Below are 20,819 nucleotides of genomic sequence, written 5' to 3' on the forward strand. Positions count from 1 at the left end.
CCCCTGTCCAAGCTGGCCTTGGATGTTGGTGGGCATGGGGCATGCACAGCCTCTCTGCGCTGGTCCCTGTGTCAGGGACAAGCACCCTGACAGGAAAGAACTTCTTGCCATCATGGAATGGATTCCAGCTCTTGCAGTTTCATCCCATTCCCCCTTGTTCTGTCACTTCAGTTGCTGACAAAGAGTCCTCTCCCACTTCCCTGTGGGTCAGGCTGTTCCTGCAGTGTCACACGTGTGGCTGAAGCTGCAGGCAGGAGAGAGAGAAGCCAAGCTGGCAGAGAGAGGAAATGGGGAAAGTGACATGCGAGATGAGGGAAGAAGGAAAAAGTAGAGACTTGCAAGGCATTGGGTTGGGTGGGCTGTGGCATTCATGCCTTTTATTAGAGGCCAGGTTCTCTGATGCACTCAATGACTGTGTGATTGCGGCGTGTCCACAGTGAGCCCGTGTGAGCGAGCTGCACTCCCAGAGGCCGGAGCACACTTGCTTCAAGTGCTGATGAATGAGGCCAGAGATGGGTCTTTGTGTGGAACTCCAAACGCTGTGCATTGCCATGAAGAGGGTCCAGGGCCAGAGAGAAAATGAGGCTGGGGAATGAGGGTTTTATATTGGAGGGCGAAGGGGCGAAGGAGGGGAGAAGAGAGAGGAGAACATTCTCTGGGGAGCAGATATAACGAAAAAATGGCAGTTGAAGTGGGTGATAGCAACAAAACCTGCAGATTGCAAGAGGCTGCAAGTGGCCATGGGTGAGATCCTTGCATTCAGAGGGGTTTCTCTGTTTCACCTTGGTCCCCTTTGCCCTAAGGTATTACAGTTCAATGGCAGGCCCCTGGGTCTCCACAACTGCCCCCTTTTTGTTTTCAGGAATGAAGGCTTCTGCCATGGACTTCTGCATGCGTTGAGCAAAACTGGATAGAATAACCAAGACAATGAATACCAGAAACAAAGCCCACAAAACAGTCTTAACTAAAGGTGAAAGCCAGCCTTTCATGCCCCAGTCTTTCAAAAGTCCAGTGAGCCAGTCGTTGTTGTCTTTCGTCTGGATCTTGTTGATTTGATCTGTGAGCAGCTGGCCGCTCTGGTATACTGAGTCCTTATGTGAGAAGAGGTTGACAAGCGTGGCCATGGGCAAGAAATTGTGGCTTGGCTGTGGAACCAGCCAGCTGAAGGCATGTGGCATAGTGAGGAGCATCCAGCTTCCTGCTGCAGTGGCAACAAAAGACAGCATCCTTTGACTTTAGCTAATTTAGTAGTGGGTGGAGGCTTGGGTGGCCTGAAAGTAAAGAGATAGGGAGATTGTAATGTGAACCTTAAATTCTGGTCCCACTAAACTTTCTCTTCTGTAAGGCAAGGGTTTGAAGTCAGCTTATTAGAAGAATCAAATATCAAGGCTAGAATACAGTTTTTACAAATGTTAAGCGATATATCCCGGATAGTGGTGTCTGAGCTCTCTTGGTGTTGGTCTGTGTGGTCCACACTGCTTAGGAGATCTTCTTCTGTCCTTCTTCTTCTTTTCCAGGCTGCTGCTGTCTCTCTTAGGCTTTCATTCTGTTCTTCTGAAGGCGGCCCTGGTGTTTGCCTGGCCATTGGCAGAAGGGTTTGATGTTTTTTGCTGGGATCCGTCTTGGGCGTGCTGCTGTAGAGACACAAGCATATCCTCCCTCCCAAGTAATGAATGGGAAAGGGCCCATAATTTGTTTGGATTCAGGGTCTTTGATCAAGACAGGTGGCTTTTCTTTTCACTGGCCTGAAGTCACATGAAATGCCTGATGCCTGATGACTGGGGGAGTTGGCTCCATAAATGAGGTGTTGAAAAAGTTGAGCACATCAAGGGCCTTGGCCAGTCTCTCAATGGCAGATAATATGTGGACTCCCCGTCTCTGTTGATCAAGGATCCTTTGGATGGAAGAGTGGGCCCTCTGGACTATGGACTGTCCTGTGGCAGAGTGTGGTATGGCTGTGACATGTTTTGTAGCCCACTGGTCAGAAAAGGGTTGGAATCAGTGGGAGGTATTAGCAGGACCATGATCAGTTTTAATTTCCTGTGGAACAGGGAAGGTGGAAAAGGCTAAAAAGGAACGTTTTATAGCATCTTTTGATTTCTCACCAGCATGGGCAAAGGCGAAAACCGCAGCGTTGTCGGTGTGGATTGAGACGGGGATGTATTTTAGTCTCCCAAAAGGGGCTTGGTGTGTGATGTGAGATTGCCCGATCTGGAGAGTCTTTAGTCCTCTTGGATTGAGTGCAGCTCTGACAGAAGCAAAGGCATGTTGCTGACAATTTGGGCAGGTGTTTGCCATGGATCTTGCCTGATCTTGGGTAATTTTAAAGATGCTGAGCGGTGCAGGAATGTTTTGATGGTGGAAGTGGTGGCGGATCCTAGCCTGGTCAAAAACATTCCGTGGGGAGGTTTGGACAACCCTTGCTGGGGCATCTGCTCTAGCATTGCCTACTATAAATGCAGGAAGGGTGGTATGAGGCCTTGTGTGCATGATATAGCGTGGGTGTTGTCTGTGGGACAAAAGAGAAATGAAAGGGGAAAGCAAATGCTCTAGTTGGGGTTAGAAATGTCTTTGAAAATGGAATTTTCGGCCCGCTGCACTAGGCCATAGACATCTGCCGAATCAGTGATCAAACGAAGAGGTTCTCTGAAAGTGGAGAAGATCCTAAGGACTGCAGTCAATTCAGCAATTTGGGCAGGGTGACGATCCTCTGGCTTGGCTTTTGTCTCTTGAGCAATGCGGAGCCAGAGCAGTGCAGAGCAGGGTGGGAAGCAGAGCCCGGAGCCTTTGGAGGCTGCAAGCCTTAAACATCAGCCCCTGCAGCAGCCCAGATGCAGGTGCCACAGTTGCCAAGGCTGTCAAGGCCTTGAGAGCGGGCAGGTGGATTTTGCATCCCTGTGGGCTGATGGCGGCTCTGGAGCCAGGAGTGGCTGTGGCTGCAGCAGGAAGGGTGGCTGAAAGTTTGCTGCCTTGCTTTGGTGGCATGGCTGCAGGGGCCAGTGCAGTGAGAGCCCCCTCTGTGCTGGTGACAGCTCAGCTCTTGGGGACGCGGCTGTGCCCCAGCCCAGGAGCAGCAGCAGTGGCCAGCGGCAGCAGTGGTGTCAGTGGGACCCCCTGTGCACAGGGACCCCCAGCCGCGGGGTGGCCGTGGCAGCAGCCCCAGGGAGCTCCAGCCCCGGGATCCCGGAGCAAGTGGAAATCCCAACTGTGCAAACGCTGCCTGTGCCCAAAGGAATGACAAAGAGAAGTGAGGTTTTAAAAAGAAGCCGTATTTATTTGCCAAAGATTGCAAAACTCTAGGATTTACAGAACACCTTTCATTACAACAATCCGTATAACAACAACAACAACAATAACAAACTACAGGATTTCTTTACATGGGATCCTATGGACTAAGAATCTTCAAAACATATTTACAGAGAACTACTAACCTAAGAACATATTTACAAAAATATCCTAACTTTTCAAACATATATACACAGGCGTAATATGTACGGCCATCATCTGCATCAGTCCTGGAAGGAAGAAAGAAGCAAAGCTGGAGTCAGCTGCCAGCACTGGGCCCAGCTGGGCCCCAGGAGCTGGGACAGGGCTGGCAGGGCTGGTGTGGCCCCAGGCAAGTGCAGGGCAGGCCAGGGCTGGTGCTTGTGGCAGCACAATCCAGGCTCCCTGCGGGCAGCGTGTCCCTGAGCGGGGCCATCCAGCCCAGCCCCAGCCTGGCGTCAGGGCAGCCACTGTGTCTGTGGGCAGGGCATGGGGAGCATCTGCCTGTCTTACTTGTGGGGCTCCATCTTCATCCAAGGACCATGGGCTCCTCCTCATCCTTCTCATCCACTTCCATCGCCTCGATGTCATCCTCCTCATCAACTTCCATCTCCTCAACCTGGTCTTCCACATCCACCTGCATCCTTTCTTCCTCATCCTGCACCATGTCCACTTGCATCTCCTCCACAGTGTCTCTGTTAGTCTGCAAGAGACAGCACAATGTCACAGTGGGGTTCCTGTCCCACACCATCCATTCCTACATGGCTGCAGCCTGCTCAAGCAGGCTGCCTCCTCCCTGGAATGGCACTGTACCTCCACTGGCGCAGCAGTGCTCATCCTGCTGGGATTGGTGCTCCAGAGCAGGCAGCAGTGAAAGGCCAGGCAGCAGCAGCAACAGCTGAGTGCTGACGGGCAGAGCGCAGAGCGAGCACCAACTGAGCGCTGGCAGCAGGCAGAGTGTCTGCTGTGGTGGTTTCCAGGTGCTGGACGTTCCACCTGGAACACTGTGGGAGCTGTGATGTCACAGAAGTTTCAGGGCCGCTCCACACTGGGAGGTGGGCATGGTGCAATGATGAAATCCTTGAATGGTTTGGCTTGGAAGGGACCCTAAGGATCATCTGGTTCCAAGCTGAGCAGCCTCGCAGCACAGCAGGTTGCTGCGGCCCCTGTCCAAGCTGGCCTTGGATGTTGGTGGGCATGGGGTATGCACAGCCTCTCTGCGCTGGTCCCTGTGCCAGGGACAAGCACCCTGACAGGAAAGAACTTCTTCCCATCATGGAATGGATTCCAGCTCTTGCAGTTTCATCCCATTCCCCCTTGTTCTGTCACTTCAGTTGCTGACAAAGAGTCCTCTCCCACTTCCCTGTGGGTCAGGCTGTTCCTGCAGTGTCGCACATGTGGCTGAAGCTGCAGGCAGGAGAGAGAGAAGCCAAGCTGGCAGAGAGAGGAAATGGGGAAAGTGACATGAGAGATGAGAGAAGAAGGAAAATGTAGAGACATGCAAGGCATTGGGTTGGGTGGGCTGTGGCATTCATGCCTTTTATTAGAGGCCAGGTTCTCTGGTGCACTCAATGACTGTGTGATTGCGGCGTGTCCACAGTGAGCCCGTGTGAGCGAGCTGCACTCCCAGAGGCCGGAGCACACTTGCTTCAAGTGCTGATGAATGAGGCCAGAGACGGGTCTTTGTGTGGAACTCCAAACGCTGTGCATTGCCATGAAGAGGGTTGTCCTGGGTTGATTATATGATGCTTTTATCCCCAATCGTCTTGTTCTGTTTATACTGAATAATAAATTTTACAAATTTAAGACTCTCTTCCAGACAGTGAGGAGGGGAGGGAAGAAGCGTGCAGTTTGTTTTCAGACTGCTCTCACTCCTCCACATTCCTGCTCCTGGACTGTGTTGTCTGCGGATGGACAGACAGCCGGACAGAGCTCCTTTTTTCCCTTTTTCTTGCTTTTAGTTAGTTTTAGCTAGCTGAGGCAAATAAGTTCTCCAGATTGTGATTTTTTTCCTTTTTTCTTGGACCTGTTCAAGCCTGCTCTGCACTGAACACCCAGAAGAGCACCGGCAGCTCCACCTGTAGCCCCTGGCCAGGCCTGGGCCACGGCGTTTCCAGCACCAGAGACTGATCAGAGACTGAGTGAGCCGAGCTGCAACCAGGAGAGAGGACTGTTCTGAGTTTGCGTTTCTTGGATCAGTGAGAAGTTTTATTGTTTAATATTGTTTATTTTCTATTGTTTAATAAACATGTTTCTTTCCACTTTTCTCCAAAGAAATATTTTCTCCTGAACCGGTTGGAGGTGGGTGGGGCAATTGGATCTGCTTTTGTTGAGAAGCCCTTTTGGGAGTTATCTCCCAAACTTGCCCTAAACCAAGTCAAATACAGCTAGTGGCGCCCAACGCATGGCTTGAGAAAGTGGAAAAAAACCCTTTATTGATTGCAGATTGGTTGTGCTTGCTGTGCAGTAGGTTAAAGTACCCAGTAGCCATGTTATTTGAATTTGTCATGTCTCTTGGGGAGGCCTTTATGTGGCTCTGGTCTCTAGACCTTTTTGAGGTTTCAATACCTTTCTGGTCACTAGGATTATTGTCCCTATCACATAGTTTTTGCGGTAAAGGGGCATGGATTAGGTTAGCTATTGTGTTAGCCTTGGTGATAATGATTTATAAGGCGTTTACAAAAATACTGGCGTCTGTTTACGATATGTATGGTTTATGGTTTCTTCGTCCTACCCTGCATCCCAGTTCTAGCAGTATGTTTTGGGAATTTATTAGTAATTGCACCCAGCTGGTTAGAGGAGGAGCAGGGAATGAGGCTTTCCAGCCTTTCCTTTCCTTCTTCTCCTTTGAATCTGTTATGTCACTTGTAGAGAATGTTCAGTTTCCCCTGAATATTAAAGAGACCATCTTTCTGGCATTTAATCTGGTAGGCTTCCTCTATATGGTCTGCAGCTTCTCTAGAATGAGGGCTGAGATGTCTAGAAGAGCTGATGAGACCCCTGACCCAGAAGTAGACCCACGTGTGGAGAATCCTGAGTGGGGTGGAGAATGGGAAAATATGAGCCAAATCCTGAAAGAATTCTCTGACCCTATAGTCTGGGACTTTCCCCATGAACAAATTCAGAACCCAGCTGAGGTGGGGAAATATCTGAAAGAGAAGTATCTCAATGATAGCCCTAAGGAGAAAAGGATCATTGCAGTGAGCCGGGCCCTAGCATATGCTTATCGTGCACTGCTAGATACTCTAGGGCAGCAGACCGAGGAAGAGGGGCAGGGAGATACATCAAGAGCTATCCCAATCGCTCAAGTTGCAACCAACACCCCAAGCTCAAAACCAGCAGCTAAACCACATAGTGAACCTAAGCCAGCGGTTAAACCAAACAATAAGCCTCAACCAATGGCTGTTGCTACTAGCACTAAAAGTAAGAAGTGCACAGACAAGACCGATCGACCAATAGATGATAATGATGATGATGCAAAAGAAAGACCCTGAACATTTCCTAACATAAAATCAGGAGTCAAAGCAACTGGCACAAAATCAGAAGCCAATATTAAGTCCTTCTCCCTAAAAGACCTGCGTGGCCTAAGGAAGGATTACACCCGACGATCTGATAAATCCATAATTAGCTGGTTAGTCCGTCTTTAAAATGCTGCAAGCGAAGCTACAATTCTGAATAACACAGAAGCGAAGCATTTGAGATCCCTGTCACATGATCCTGTCATCGACCAAAGCATGATGAGGGGGGCTAACCCTCACAGCCTCTGGGCATGGGTCTTAAACAGTGTAGCGCAAAGATACCTGTGTGCCGATGATATCTACATGCAGCAAACACAGTAAAAAACCATAGAACAAAAGATTCAACGCTTGAAAAAAATAACAATAACAGAAATTATATTCTCAGATGACATAACAGCTAAGAATCCAGACTTAGTACCATGCACATCTGTGATGTGGCGAAAACTAGTACAACTTGAACCACATGAATATGCTTCTGCTCTAGCTATCATGAAGCGGGATGACACGGATGAGACCGTGCTTGACATGGCAAAGAAACTCCGAGCTTATGCAGATGCTGTGCATAGCCCCACACATGCCAGAATCGCAGTGGTGGAAACACGTCTGCAGAGATTAGAGGATAAGATAGAGGAGAATCATAAGAAGCTCAAAGAGGAAATTAAAGAAGACCTTCTCCAAATCTCGACAATACAAATCAGAAGTTCTAGTACCCAACGCAGACGTTCCCCAGATGGAGAGAGAAGGTACACCCCACGAGCTGAGCTATGGTTCTTTCTGCGTGATTGTGGAGAAAACATGAAGAGATGGGATGGAAAATCCACCGCTGCTCTAGCCCAAAAGGTGTGTGAATTGAAAGAAGACAAGGCTCAGAGAGGAAGTTCCACCACAAAGAAAGCAGCTCCAGTTGCCCATAGCCGAACTGCCAGGTATGATAATAATAATGACATGTCTAATCCCCTTGAAAAAACCTCTAAGACATATGCCCAAAGAAAGAAAGATAACCAAGCTTAGAGGAGCCCTGCCGCTAGCCAAGTAGAAGCTAAAAAAAATCATGTTTTCTGGACAGTATAGATTCGTTAGCCTGGCACATCAGAACCACAAGAGTATAAAGCTTTAGTCGACACTGGTGCACAGTGTACCATAATTCCATCAAGACACGTAGAGACAGAATCCGTTTCTATCGCTAGTGTGACAGGGGGATCACAAGACTTCACTTTAGTAGAAGCTGATGTAAGCTTGACTGAGAATGAGTAGAAGAAACATCCTATTGTGACTGGCCCAGAGGCCCCATGTATCCTGGGCATAGATTATCTGCGAAGTAGATATTTCAAAGACCCAAAAAGACTAAAGTAGACATTTGGGATAGCAACTGTAGTGACAGAGGGCGTCCAACAATTGAATACCTTGCCTAGACTGTCTGAGAATCCATCTACAGTAGAGCTTCTGAAAGGAGAAGAGCAACAGGTACCAATTGCCACTTCCACAGTACATCGTCGACAGTATAGAACCACTCGAGATGCTGTGATTCCCATCCATAAGATAATCCAAGAGCTAAAAAGCCAAGGAGTAGTCAGCAAGACCCACTCACCCTTCAACAGCCCCATCTGACCCGTGCGTAAATCTGAAGAAGAATAGAGACTGACAGTTGACTACCGTACATTGAATGAAGTGACTCCACCACTAAGTGCTGCTATGCCAGACATATTAAAACTCCAATATGAGCTTGAGTCCAAAGCAGCGAAGTAGTATGCCACTATCGATATTGCCAATACATTTTTCTCCATTCCGCTGGCAGCAGAATGCAAGCCTCAGTTTGCCTTCACCTAGAGAGGTGTGCAGTACACTTAGAACCGGCTGCCCCAGAGGTGGAAGCACAGTCCTACCATCTGCCATAGACTAATCCAAAGTACACTAAAAAAGAGTAAAGCTCCAGAACATCTGCAATATATTAATGACATCATTGTATAAGGGAAGACAACAGCAGAAGTGTTTGAAAAAAGAGAGAAAATTATCCAAATTCTCCTGAAAGCCGGCTTTGCCATCAAGAAAAGTAAAATCAAGAGACCTGCTCAAGAGATCCAGTTTCTAAGAGTGAAGTAGCAAGACGGACGGCGTCAGATTCCCACTGATGTCATCAACAAGATAACAACGTCTCCACCATCCAACAAGAAGAAAACACAAGCTTTCCTAGATGCCATAAGTTTTTAGAGAATGCACATTCCTAAGTATAGTCAAATCGTGAGCCCTCTCTATCTAGTCACCCGTAAGAAAAACACTTTCCACTGAGACCCTGAACAGCAACAAGCCTTCGTCCAAATTAAGCAGGAGATCGCTCATGCAGTAGCCCTTAGCCCAGTCAAGACAAAACCAGATGTGAAGAATGTGCTCTATTCTGCAGCCAAGAACCATAGTTTGTCCTGGAGCCTTTGGCAAAAGGTGCCTGGGGAGACTTGAAGCCGACCACTGAAATTTTAGAGTCGAAGCTACAGAAAGTCTGAAGCCAACTATACTCCAACAGAGAAGGAAATTTTAGCAGCCTATGAAAGAGTCCAAGCTGCCTCAGAAGTAATAAGCACCGAAGCACAACTCCTCCTGGCACCCCGACTACCAGTACTGGGGTGGTTGTTCAAAACAAAAGTTCCCTCTACCCACCATGCCACGAATGCTATATGAAATAAGTAGATTGCTCTCATAACACAACGCGCCCATATTAGAAAGCCAAATCACCCTGAAATTCTGGAAATAATTACAAACTAGCCAAAAAGTAAAAACTTCAATCTCACTAATGAAGAAGAACAAGAAGTGACACGTGCTGAAGAAGCTCCTCCATATAACCAACTGCCAACAAAAAAACCACAATATGCTCTTTTTACTAATAGTTCCTGTTGCATAGTAAGAATGAATCGCAAGTGGAAAGCAGCCGTATGGAGCCCCACACGACAAGTTGCAGAGGCCACTGAAGGAGAAAGTAAATCAAGCCAACTTACTGAACTCAAAGCTGTTTAACTAGCCTTAGACATTGCTGAAAGAGAGAAGTGGCCAAAGCTCTACCTCTACACTGATTCATAGATAGTAGCCAATGCTCTGTGAAAATAGCTAAAAAGGTAGAAAAAGGCTAATTAGCAACGTAGAAAAAAACCAATTTAGGCTGTTGAAGAGTGGAAAGACATCGCTACCAAAATAAAGAAGCTACCTGTAAAAGTCCGCCATATAGATGCCCATGTCCCCAAGAGTAGAGCCAATAAAGAGCACCAAAACAATAAGCAGGTAGACCAGGCTGCAAAGATAAGAGTGTCCAAGATAGACCTAAATTAGGAGCACAAGAGAGAGTTATTCCTAACTCAATAAGCCCATAATGCCTCAAATCATCAGAGTAGAGATACCACCTATAAGTGAGCACGAAACCGAAAAGTAGATTTAACCATAGACAATATTTCTCAAATTATCCATGACTGTAAGACGTGTGCTGCCATCAAACAGACCAAGACAAAGTCCCAGTAGTACATGTCAGAAGTTTATTAGAGAAGACAGTTTAGATCAATCCTGCCTCGAATACAGACAAACCCATTCGTGAGGTTGTTTTTGCTCAAGAACCAAGTTGCACATAGTAAATAATGCAAAAAGATAGAAGAACACGATGTGTACCTCAAAGAGATCTGATTGTTGAGTGAGAACCATGTATAAATATCACTATTTGCTGAATGTTGCCACCATTGTCTATATATAGCTGTATATTAGATGTATAATGTATGTGTTTGTAGAGTTAGAATATATATATTAGTTTTAGTAGTAAGGTGACGATATAAGAATAAAGAGTAGAATATCCTGGGCTGACTATATGATGCTTTTATCCCCAATCGTCTTGTTCTGTTTATACTGAATAATAAGTTTTACACCTTTAAGACTCTCTTCCAGACAGTGAAGAAGAGAAGAAAGAAGCGCGCAGTTTGTTTTCAGACTGCTCTCACTCCTCCACATTCCTGCTCCCGGACTGTGTTGTCTGCAAATAGACAGACAGCAAGACAAAGCTCCTTTTTCCCTTTTTCTTGCTTTTAGTTAGTTTTAGCTAGCTGAAGCAAAGAAGTTCTCCAAATTGTGATTTTTTCCTTTTTTCTTGAACCTATTCAAGCCTGCTCTTAACTGAACACCCAGAAGAGCACCGGCAGCTCCACCTGTGGCCCCTGGCCGGGCCTGGGCCACGGCGTTTCCAGCACGAGAGAGACTAATTAAAGACTGAGTAAGCCGAGCTGCAGCCCAGGGAGGAGACTGTTCTGAGTTTGCTTTTCCTTAAATTATTTAATATTGTTTTATTGTTTAATATTATTTAGTTTCTATTATTTAATAAACAGATTTCTTTCCACTTTTCTCCAAAGAGATATTTTCTCCCGAACCGGTTAGAGGAGAGAAGAGGAATTGAATCTGCTTTTGTAGAGAAGCCCCTTTAAGGGTTATCTCCCAAACTTGCCCTAAACCAAGACACCAGCATGCCAGGGAACTGCTGTCCTGGGCTCATGAGTCCGACTGACAGTGGTCCTGCAGGCCTTTGCCCATGCCTGCTCCAGCTGGGCCATCTGCAGCCAAAGCTGGAGGTGTGAGTGCAGCAAAGCTGCTGTCCAAGGAACGCAGCACAGCTGCTGTTGAGGCTGACTGTTGCCTGCAGTGTGTGGGGAGGATATTGCCGGCAGCAATTGCCAGAGAGATGCTTGAAGGCATCTCTGGACAGTGGGCTTTTGGGGGGGTCCTGCTACTTCTTGCTCGGGCGGTAAAGACTGTCCCAAGACAATGCTCTTCCCTTTGAAGTGATGAAGAGGAACCACTGAGCTCCTCACCCTTGTTCCTCTCCTCTGCTCTCCACAGCAGCTCCAGCTGCGCCTCTGCGCTGTCTCTCGTGGGCCTCTCTGAGATACCAGCAGCTCTGAGATAGCCACCTCCTGAGAGGGCAGCCCAAGGCTCTGTTCAGAAGAGAGCTGTGCCTCAACCCTTGAAGCAAGCCTCACAAACTCTTCTCATATAGACACCCACACTTGCAGCCTTCCAGATGCACAACTGAGAGCTGTGGGACATATGCATGCTCATGCCCTGCAGTGCCCTTTCTGAAATGCCTCGGCTGCTTCTGAGGGAGCTGACATGCCACTGCAGCAGCAAAAGAGCTCTGGATTCAATGGGGTCCGGCAAAAAGCGTGCCTGGCATTTGCTTTGTGTGTTGCTCTGTCCAGTCGCCAGTGCCTTGGTTTGCCACCTCATCCCTGCTCTCTGCCACTGGGGCCGGGAGGGGCGGGCCCGGGGCTGTGGGGCTGTGCCGGCCCCGCTTCCCGGGCCGCAGCTCCAGCTGCCGCCGCTGCCTCGGAGCGGCCCCGCTCCGGCGCGAGGGCCGAGGCGCCGGTGCCGGGCCCCATTGGCCGCTGTCGTGCCGCCGCAGGAGAGCTCTCCGCCGTGTCCCGGCTGCAGAGAGCGGCTGCCGGGACGGTTCGCCTGGGACTCTGAAGCGAGCATGGCCCAGGGAGCGGAGCCGAGAAATAGAGACCTAAGAGACAGGGGCAGAAAGCAGAACGGAGAGACAAGGGGAGCAAAAGAGGGCCAGGGAACGGGGCCGGAGCTGCGGGAAGGGGCAGCAGGGACAGAGGAAGAGACGCAGAATGAGCAGGAGGGAGCAGGAGAGAGCGAACGCTGGGCTGGGGCGGGATGGAGACTGTTGAAGAAGCTTTGGAGGGACAACAAAATAGAGAGCGAGTGGCAAAGAACAGGGCTATAGCGGGCAAGCAAGGGACAGGCAAGTGGCTAGAGCAACACACAAGGAGAAGCCCAGGGGCAGTTATTGTATGCACTCCAGTAAAGCCCGAGGTGTTTTCCTGCTGCAGTGGTCGCTGCGAGCCAGCGGCAGCAGCTGGGGCTGAGGCCCGGCAAGCGGGGCCGGCACAGCCCCGCAGCCCCGTGCCCGCCCCTCAGGGCCCCGTGCGCAATGGCGGCAGCAGGGGACGAGGAGGCCGCGGGCTGCGGGCAGCGCTGCCGCCCCGCCGGGCCACACGCCGCGGGCGGCTTCAGCAGCAGCACAGGAGCTCTGGGGACACTGGTGCCGCAGCTGGTGACGGGCCGCCGAGCAGCACAATGGCGCGGAGCGCGGTAAGGGAGAGCCTGGGCGTGTGGCCCCTTAAGGAACAAAGGAGGGCCGTGTTCATCGGTGCTTCCCCTCGGGCAGGAATGGAGGGCCCGAGATGGCGCTCAGACCCAAGGCCGAGGCAGCTGGGCAGCCTGCCTGGGTCCTACGTGCAGTGAGCCAGACCCAGGAAGGCTCTAGAGGTGAATAGCTGGCAGCCTGGTGTTCCCAGCAACAGTGTGGGAGTTTGACCGTGGGTTACTCTACAGGACAGCAGGCCTGATGGTGGCACATGGGCTACATCTGCCTCAAAGGGAAAAAGGCTCTTGGCTCCAGAGTTAGCAGGGCTCCTTGAGAGAGCTTTAAGTAGCATTGGAAGTGGAAAAGGGAGTAAACCAGGCTGACGGGGAAGATGCGTGAGCACTGCACAGCCATGTTTGCGTGACAGTGGAGGATGGAAGCAGTGCTGCCATCAAAGGTCATGAAACTGTAGCAGAAGTCATGGGAAAAGCAGGTTTTTGCCACAATTCTTTCAGACAAAAATACTACCAAAGAAACACTCTTGAATTTGGGCTTTTTACAGCAGCCTTCATCCAGGTCTTCTTCTAGGGAATTTCTGAGGAATAAGACATGAGTGCCTCTGCATTCCCATGCACAATGCTGCCTCCAAAATACTCCAGCCCTTCTCCATTTGGCTCCTTCCATTCCTGTGCAGAATAAGGAAATTCAGTAGAGGGGAGGTGCAGGAATTCACAGGCAACGTGGCCGTACATTGGGGCCTTCACAGCCATCACTTTGTTATGAGGTCACAGAGCTCTGTTTGATGTCACGTTCCAGAGCCCCACTGTGCTCTTCAGTGCTTGCTCTGGGCAACACTGCAGCAGCAGCAGCAGCAGCAGCAGCAGCAGCAGCAGCAGCAGCAGCAGCAGCAGCAGCAGAGTGTTGCTAGCAGGGGGGATCATGGTCCTGAGCCGCTACCTCCTGCTGCTCTTTCTCGTGGCCCTGCCAGCCCAGAATGCCCAGAGTGCTCCAGCAGCTGGGCAGGGAGCAGGTAGGCAGGCAGGGGCCAGCACACAGCCCTGGCTGGCAGCAGCGGGGCCGGGAGCAGGGATGGCTGAGCCAGGAAGGCAGCACGGGGCAGGCAGAGGGGCAGAGGCTCCAGGGGAGGTGTGAGGGGCTGCAGCTGCTTTAGGGTGCAGCATGGAGAGAGCTTCCTAAGGAGCAAGGATGTGGGGAGGGTCGGGTCAGGCCCGGAAGCTCAGCACCAGTTCTCCATCACTCAGCAGTGGCTGTCCGTCCCTCCGCTCTGGTTGTCCAGCCTTCTGGCCCGGCTCCAGGGCTGACCTGCACACAGATCGTGTGGGCACGCCACGGCTTTTCCCTTCATGTGGGAGCTGCCAGCTCAGTGTCCCAAGGGCAGCCAGACCCCCCTGCAGCTGTGAGGATGCAGACCTGCCTGAGCGTGCCCTATCAGTGCCTCCCACATCCAGGCCTTGAGGTGTGCCCATGAGGGCAGTGCACGTGATGGTAACTTCTTGTGGGTGTTTGGTTGTAGTTGTGGACACAGAGAGTGCTCTTTCAGCCCCTGAGCGAGGGGCAGATACCGTGCTGACTCCGAGCTGGTACCTCAAGCGTGAGTAGTCAGTCTGTCCTGCCTTCACAAAAAGGAGCGCCCCTTTTCCCTGTTTTATTCACGAGAAAAATACCGTCATGGGTTAACGTGCTTTTGTAAATCTAACAATAGGGATGAACGATGACAAGGTTCCTGAAGAGTTCCCTGAAGGATTGCCGGATGTTCCAGAGGAGCTCCTGGCAGCCTTGCATGAAGCCCCATCTGGTTAGTATATCCCACTCTGTTAACCCTGGCAGCCGGCAAGCTGAGCTTTTGGTTCCTGTAGGCATGTGCTGTATCCTGGACAGGCAGAAGCACTCAGTCAGAGTCTTGCTGCAGGCCCACTCCATTTCACAGCTCCTGCAGGGAGCCCTAGAGATGGTCCAGCACAGCCTCTGCTCGCAGCTGTGCTTCCAGATGACTGCCAGGGGCTTCTCCAGCTGCTGCTGCAGTTGTAGCATTCCTGGCCAGGGCTGCTCTGTGCAGACATTGGCATCCAGACGTTGGGCAAAGGCCAGTGCTGAATTTGGGTTTGCCACATGCTCAGCACAGCATGGAGGCAGCAATGACATCAGAGCAAGCCTTGGCTGCCCCTTGCAAAGCTCAGGCTCAGGGACGGGTTGAAGCTGGAGTCCAAGGGTGAGGGGGAACCTGAAGGTACTCCTTCTGTGGGTCATTTGGTTGATTAAGTCTTGGCTGGTTTGGGTCTGCACTTCTTGTTGCACTGCAGAAAATCCAGCTGTCGATTCCTCCTGTCTTGGGGGGGACAGCGGCCTCGTCAGCGCCGCTTGCCGGAATGCCCAGGCCATGGTACCGTGCTTGTGCTGAGGGGCAGTGGCTTCTGCTTAATGTGTGCAATGTTTTTTTTTTCTGAAGAGACAGATTCTGAGACTGTACCGGAGACCTTAGCTGTGGAAGAAAGTGACATTGTGCCAGGCTCACATGAAAAAAGAGAACCAATAGAGGACACCAGGACACTTGCTGAGCCTGAGGAATATTCAGGTGAGTGCTTGCTAGATGCTGTCTTGGGCAAAGAGCAGCATTTCTGCTGTATCCCTGCAGTGCTCTCCATGGGTGAATTGCAGGTACCCAGCACGCAGCCCGGGCCTGCAGCCCGGAGGAGTAGATGGGGCAGTGCTGCTCCCTGGCACACACTGGGCTCTTGTGCATGAGAGCTTGATGGGATCCCTCTTGGTCCCTGATGCTAAGACACCAGAGCCAGAGGAAGCCATCTCTGAAGACAACATCAGATGTCAGTTCTGATCCACTAGCAGTGCCAGTCCTTGGGCATCTGAAGCACACTGTGGGGTTATGCCTAGTGCAGAGCACAAACGCTGACTCTTGCATTGTCTCTTCTCCTGCCAGGGTCATCCGGTGGGCAAAAAGCCAAGACTGCTGGACACTGTGACCCGAGCAAGTACTACATCCTAGTAGGGACAGTAGCAGCCTCAGCTTTGCTTCTGCTTGGGGCAGTGTCTGGCTATCTAGTCATGCATCAGCTGCTGAGGAGAGACAGGTGAGTTATTAATTGCTGCCATTGGCAAGGAAGTCTTTGCAGCATGCAGGAGCGCCCAGGCTGCTCCTAGCAGGGCTCTGAGGAAACTGTGCTCCAAATTCCTATCTGTGAGGAGTCTTCTTGGAAATCTGTTTCTACAGGAGGAGCCAGGAGGACAAAGAGGCAACAGGACAGGACTGGGACTCTTCCTGGGAAAGCAGTGGTCAGCCTAGAGGTGAAGCAGAGTCAGGAGAAGGAGTGGGAAGCGGCGAGAGAGTCCAAGGCAACGGGTTCAGGGACAGCTGCCGCCTGTTTCCTGAGCTCTTTGCAGCAGAGCTCGCCCAGTTGTACAAGAACATGAGCGCAGACCCGTCACCTCTGCCCACCTGCTCCTTCTGTGCTCTGGCTGACAATGCCTCTTCACAGGACCACTGGATTTCCCTGGAGTCACCTCAGCCCACAGCATCCTCTTGCCCCTCCTACCAATACCAGCAGGACTACTATCTCTTAGAGGATGATGATTAGTGATAGTGATAGATGATTAGTGATAGTGATAGCCATAAATAGTGATAGTGGTAGTGATTCTTTTAGTGATAGTGATAGGGACACTTGATATTAGAGGGTGGTGGTTGTTTTAATGATAGTGATAGTTAATATTAGAGGATAGTGATGGTTTTAATGATAGCGTTAGTTAATATTAGGGGATAGTGATAGTTTCAATGATAGCGTTACTTGATATTAGAGGAGGGTGATTGTATTAGTGATAGTGATAGTCATAAATAGTGATAGTGGTAGTGATTCTTTTAGTGATAGTGATAGGGATACTTGATATTAGAGGGTGGCGGTTGTTTTAATGATAGTGATAGTTAATATTAGAGGATAGTGATTGTTTTAATGATAGCATTATTTGATATTAGAGGACAGTGATTGTATTAGCAATAGTGATAGTTAATATTGGAGGATGGTGATTTTTTTTGGTGATAGTGGTACATTTAGTGATAGTGATACTTGGTATTAGCAGACAATGATTGTTTTCTTGATTTTGATAAATAAATATTTTTCCAAAAGCAGTAAATTCTTGCCTGGTGCGGCTGTTTCTGTTGGGGCAGAATGCACAGAGCTGGGAGCAGGGCTGGGGCTGTGACAGGAGCTCTGAGAAACTTGCACTGCAGTGCAGGAGCTGCTTGTGCCACCTCAGCCTGCTTTCCCAGCAGTGGCCGTTCACAAAGCTTTCCTGCACCAGCACGGGGACACGCTGGCTAGCAGTGACATGCAGAAACTTCTCTGGGAGCTCATTTGGGATGCTGCCCTGAATCAGGAAGGTCTGGGCAGAGAGGGAAAGATGTTCTGCAAGGGATGGCTGTCCAGCAGTCAGCACATCAAGGAGACCCGAGGTGGTGACTTAGGTCGTGGCAGTCCCTCCCCGAAGAGCTTCAAGAGAGGAGCATCAAGGAGCAGAAAGCTGGAGCCGGGCTGTGTGAGAGAGGAAGGAATGTCCTATCAATCACAGGAGCCTTCTTAAAAATTAGATGGATAACAGCGACTATAATTATAATAAAAATTACAGTCTTGTTGCACGCAGTATGGGAAAAAAGCCCAGAGCTGGAATAGAACAGAGAACTTTTGTGGAGGATTTTGTGAACAGCTAGCTAGTTGACAAAGGTCACACTGATATAATACCCTTAATTAAGCAAGAAGGAGATGAGGATAGGAGTCAGCAGTCAGTGTCCAAACCTGGCAAGGGCATTGTGCCCTTGGTGCAACATCAGGATGGGGGAGAGGATGGTTAGTTAGAAATATGAAGAAAAGATGTGGACAGCTGCAACATAGTAGCCACAAGAATGCTAAGGTAGGCGTAGTTAGCTGATAAGTAACTAACCAATAATGAGCTCGCCTTTTGCAATATGTATTGGCCTCATTAGCACCAATATAAATGTATGTGCCTATCAATAAAGTTTTGAGATTTGCTGATCACTCATATTGAGTGCCGCATTTCTTCCGCCGATTACCTGAAATGGTGACCCCGGACGTGAAACCGGGAACGGCAACCACGGTGGATCAGTGAACGAGTTCGGGTCCTATAGCAGCAAGGACAGGGAATAAACAGCACTGAAAAAGCGAAAGGTGCCGCGCCCTGAGTGACCTTATAGAAGAGCCTGGCCAATACGTGCTGCCGAGACCTTGAAGGGTTGCAAAAACGTCAACGTTCTCAAAAATGGAAATGGAAATGGAAATGGAAATGGAAATGGAAATGGAAATGGAAATGGAAATGCAAGCAGCATATGATTTATTTACTTGCTTTTTAAAATGCATCAGGTTAAGGACATAGACTTGCAGAAAGAGCTCCCACAGTTGTTAGCTTACGGGTACGCACAAGGAATTTCTCAAAATCCTTATACCGTACATGAATTAACAGAGTGGCATAAGTTCGGGACCAGGAGTGCGACAGGGGCCGCGGGAGAGCCCGGGGCAGACGCGGTGGCGAGAACGCGTGTGGCAGTGGTGGCATGCTCGGTGCCGGCGGCGGGCACGCGCACCGCGGGTCCAGTGACACGCACGGTGACAAAAACTCGCACGGCAGCTGTCCGTGGAGAAAGCGCACAGATCGCGAGGGAAGTGCCAGCCAGGGCCGGGCCAGCCAAGGCGAGACGCGGGGGCCGAATACGCGGCAGCGACAAGCACAGTGCCAGTGATAGCGGCGGCGGACGCGCACCAGTAACGCGAAACCCGAAAGCTGGAGCTGGGAGGGCTTTTTCACTTTTTGCAAGCGCACAAAAGCACCAGCGGTGTGGGACATGCTCCCGCTGGCTGTGGGTGTTGGCGCAGAGCCAGGGGGAACCAGCCCGAGCGGAGATACAGGCAGAGCGGAGCCCAAAGGAGACCGGGGCTGCGCGGGTCCGGGAGAGGGCGTTCCTTTCCGCACCCCCGAGGTGGCGCAGGCTGAAGCTGTGCCCAAGCAGGCGGAGACGGGCACGGGCAGACATTCCTCAAGGCACCGCCCTGTCACAGCTGCTTGGCAACCACAGCAGCCAGCCCATCGCAGCAATTCAAACAAGTGTCTGAGAAAAAACAGGTCAGGAATTTTCTTCAAGATCGGGATGGAAAACTTCCGAAAATTCACACAGTGCTTTATCCAGCTTTTTATAAAAAAAAAAAAAAAAGGGCAACTCCACAGAAAATGCAGCAGATGTTATACGGGGCACTTCACCCAACTGTTCCACAGGCTTTACAGTTAGTTTACCGTTTTGGTTTTTTTTTGCAAATGTGTTTGCTTTTTTAAAAGTGGTAGAGTATTTGGGTTTGATGGCTTAAAGTTTGATGACTTCATTGCCTTTCCCTTACCTGAGGCAGGAACAACCTTTTAAGGGAACAGAATCTAAATAAACTTCCTAGTTTCTGTTTGGACTACATGTGAGAAGATTTAAACTGTAATATTTCTGTATACTATGGTCTTTATGGTCTTTGCTCTCTTCTATTCATTAAGAGATGGCATTAGATAAATGGATGTAAATGTGCGAATTGTTTTTGTACTGTCCTTATTTTAAGTGAAATTATTTGTGTTTGAAATTATCTGTCATCTTTCTCAGTTTTGTTTTAAAATATCTATGCAAACTGTCCAGCTTTACCAGCCTGTTATCCTTCAGTTAATGATTGTTGTCCATCAGTAAGAAATCTCAGTGTAACAAAATGCCACCTGGATTCATCAAAAAACCAAAAAAAAACAACAAAAAAACAACAAAACAAAATTTAAAAAAAAAAAAAGGGGAACTGCTTTTATTATAAAAAATTATTCCCTGGGAAACAAAATGTCGTGTAAAGATGAAAGTATTAGTAAAGATTTAATTACTCAAGGTGTCTTGGAAGACAAAGCATTTGGGAAAGGTGAATCAGATCCTGTTGTGGGGTCATCAGTCGATTCCCCAATGATTCAAAGTTTTAAGAATTATTTATATTAAGTTTATAACCTTTGTTATTTTTGGGTTTTGTAAGTAATGCTGATAGATAGTGATTGTTGTTAATACTAGATGAATACTTTGGGAAGGTTGTCTTAACCCCTTCAAGCACTTCTTGTTAGGGAGTTTTCAGATTTTTGTGATGAGAGTTGTTGTTGGTGTGTTGTTGTGGTGTTTGCAGCCGGCTTTCATGTGTTTTTCTTTTTTTTTTTTGTGTGATCACCTGCAAGACACTTGTCTCTTCAAGATCCTGTCTTTTTATTTCCTAACTATTTAGATGTTTCTGAGGGTTTTTATCCAAATTGCCAGTTTTGTGGTTCTTTTATTATTATTACAGAAATACTCCAGCAGAGAATTCAAGAAGTGTGCTGTGTTTAGAAAATCTCTGTCTTGACAGAAACTTCAGAAGGATTCAATTATTTGCTGGTTTGATTGGTTTGTAACCCTAAGGTTTCTTGCTTATAACAGCTGTTTTTAAAAGTCCTGTTTAAAAAATGTGTTAAGTGATACTCACCAATTAGAGTTCGGGCTCTGGCCAAGTTCTAACTCTATTTGGATAGAGTGACTGACAATCGACCCAGATGTTTTCTGCATCAAATAGTATTCAAGTCCTTTTGACTTGGCGATTTGACCATCTATGATGGCTGAGCCATTTTCAGAGGTGATTTGGAGAACCATGAATCCGGACATGATTTCTCCAATTCTCTGTCATTTTAAGGTTTATCAGCTGTCGCAGACTCTGGGATAAGAGTTCAGTGTTGTAGTGTTTGGTAATTTTCTGATCTTGTATGTGTTGTTGATGGTGTGTATTATCTGAATTTATTCCTAATTACTCTTATCTTAACATTTCTCTATGTAACATTGCAAAATGAAACCAGGACCC

The 20,819-nt window shown here is 49.0% G+C and overlaps 1 protein-coding gene and 1 long non-coding RNA gene across 2 annotated transcripts; one reads left to right on the forward strand and one right to left on the reverse strand.

Annotated features, from left to right (window-relative positions):
* Positions 1-3,253: 3,253 nt before the first annotated feature.
* LOC135298456 (uncharacterized) lies at positions 3,254-3,922 on the reverse strand. Its single transcript, XR_010360433.1, has 2 exons — positions 3,778-3,922; positions 3,254-3,515 (listed from the first exon to the last, which is right to left on the reverse strand). It is a non-coding gene; the product is annotated as an uncharacterized LOC135298456 (long non-coding RNA).
* Positions 3,923-13,026: 9,104 nt separating this feature from the next.
* LOC135298435 (uncharacterized) lies at positions 13,027-17,809 on the forward strand. Its single transcript, XM_064415995.1, has 6 exons — positions 13,027-13,927; positions 14,432-14,509; positions 14,621-14,713; positions 15,365-15,490; positions 15,854-16,004; positions 16,145-17,809. Exons 1-6 carry the CDS (start codon positions 13,837-13,839, stop codon positions 16,506-16,508), a joined length of 903 nt encoding a protein of 300 aa, XP_064272065.1. The 5' UTR covers positions 13,027-13,836; the 3' UTR covers positions 16,509-17,809.
* Positions 17,810-20,819: the final 3,010 nt, after the last annotated feature.

The sequence above is a fragment of the Passer domesticus genome, chromosome 4 (genome assembly GCF_036417665.1).
Source record: "Passer domesticus isolate bPasDom1 chromosome 4, bPasDom1.hap1, whole genome shotgun sequence".
NCBI classification, from domain to species: Eukaryota; Metazoa; Chordata; class Aves; order Passeriformes; family Passeridae; genus Passer; species Passer domesticus.

Excerpts from the sequence above, each read along its gene's own strand:
- LOC135298435 (XM_064415995.1), top strand. The coding sequence starts at position 13,837 with ATGGTCCTGAGCCGCTACCTCCTGCTGCTCTTTCTCGTGGCCCTGCCA. Across the intron at positions 13,928-14,431 it reads AGCAGCTGGGCAGGGAGCAG|TTGTGGACACAGAGAGTGCT; the intron begins GTAGGCAGGCAG and ends GTTTGGTTGTAG. Across the intron at positions 14,510-14,620 it reads TCCGAGCTGGTACCTCAAGC|GGATGAACGATGACAAGGTT; the intron begins GTGAGTAGTCAG and ends ATCTAACAATAG.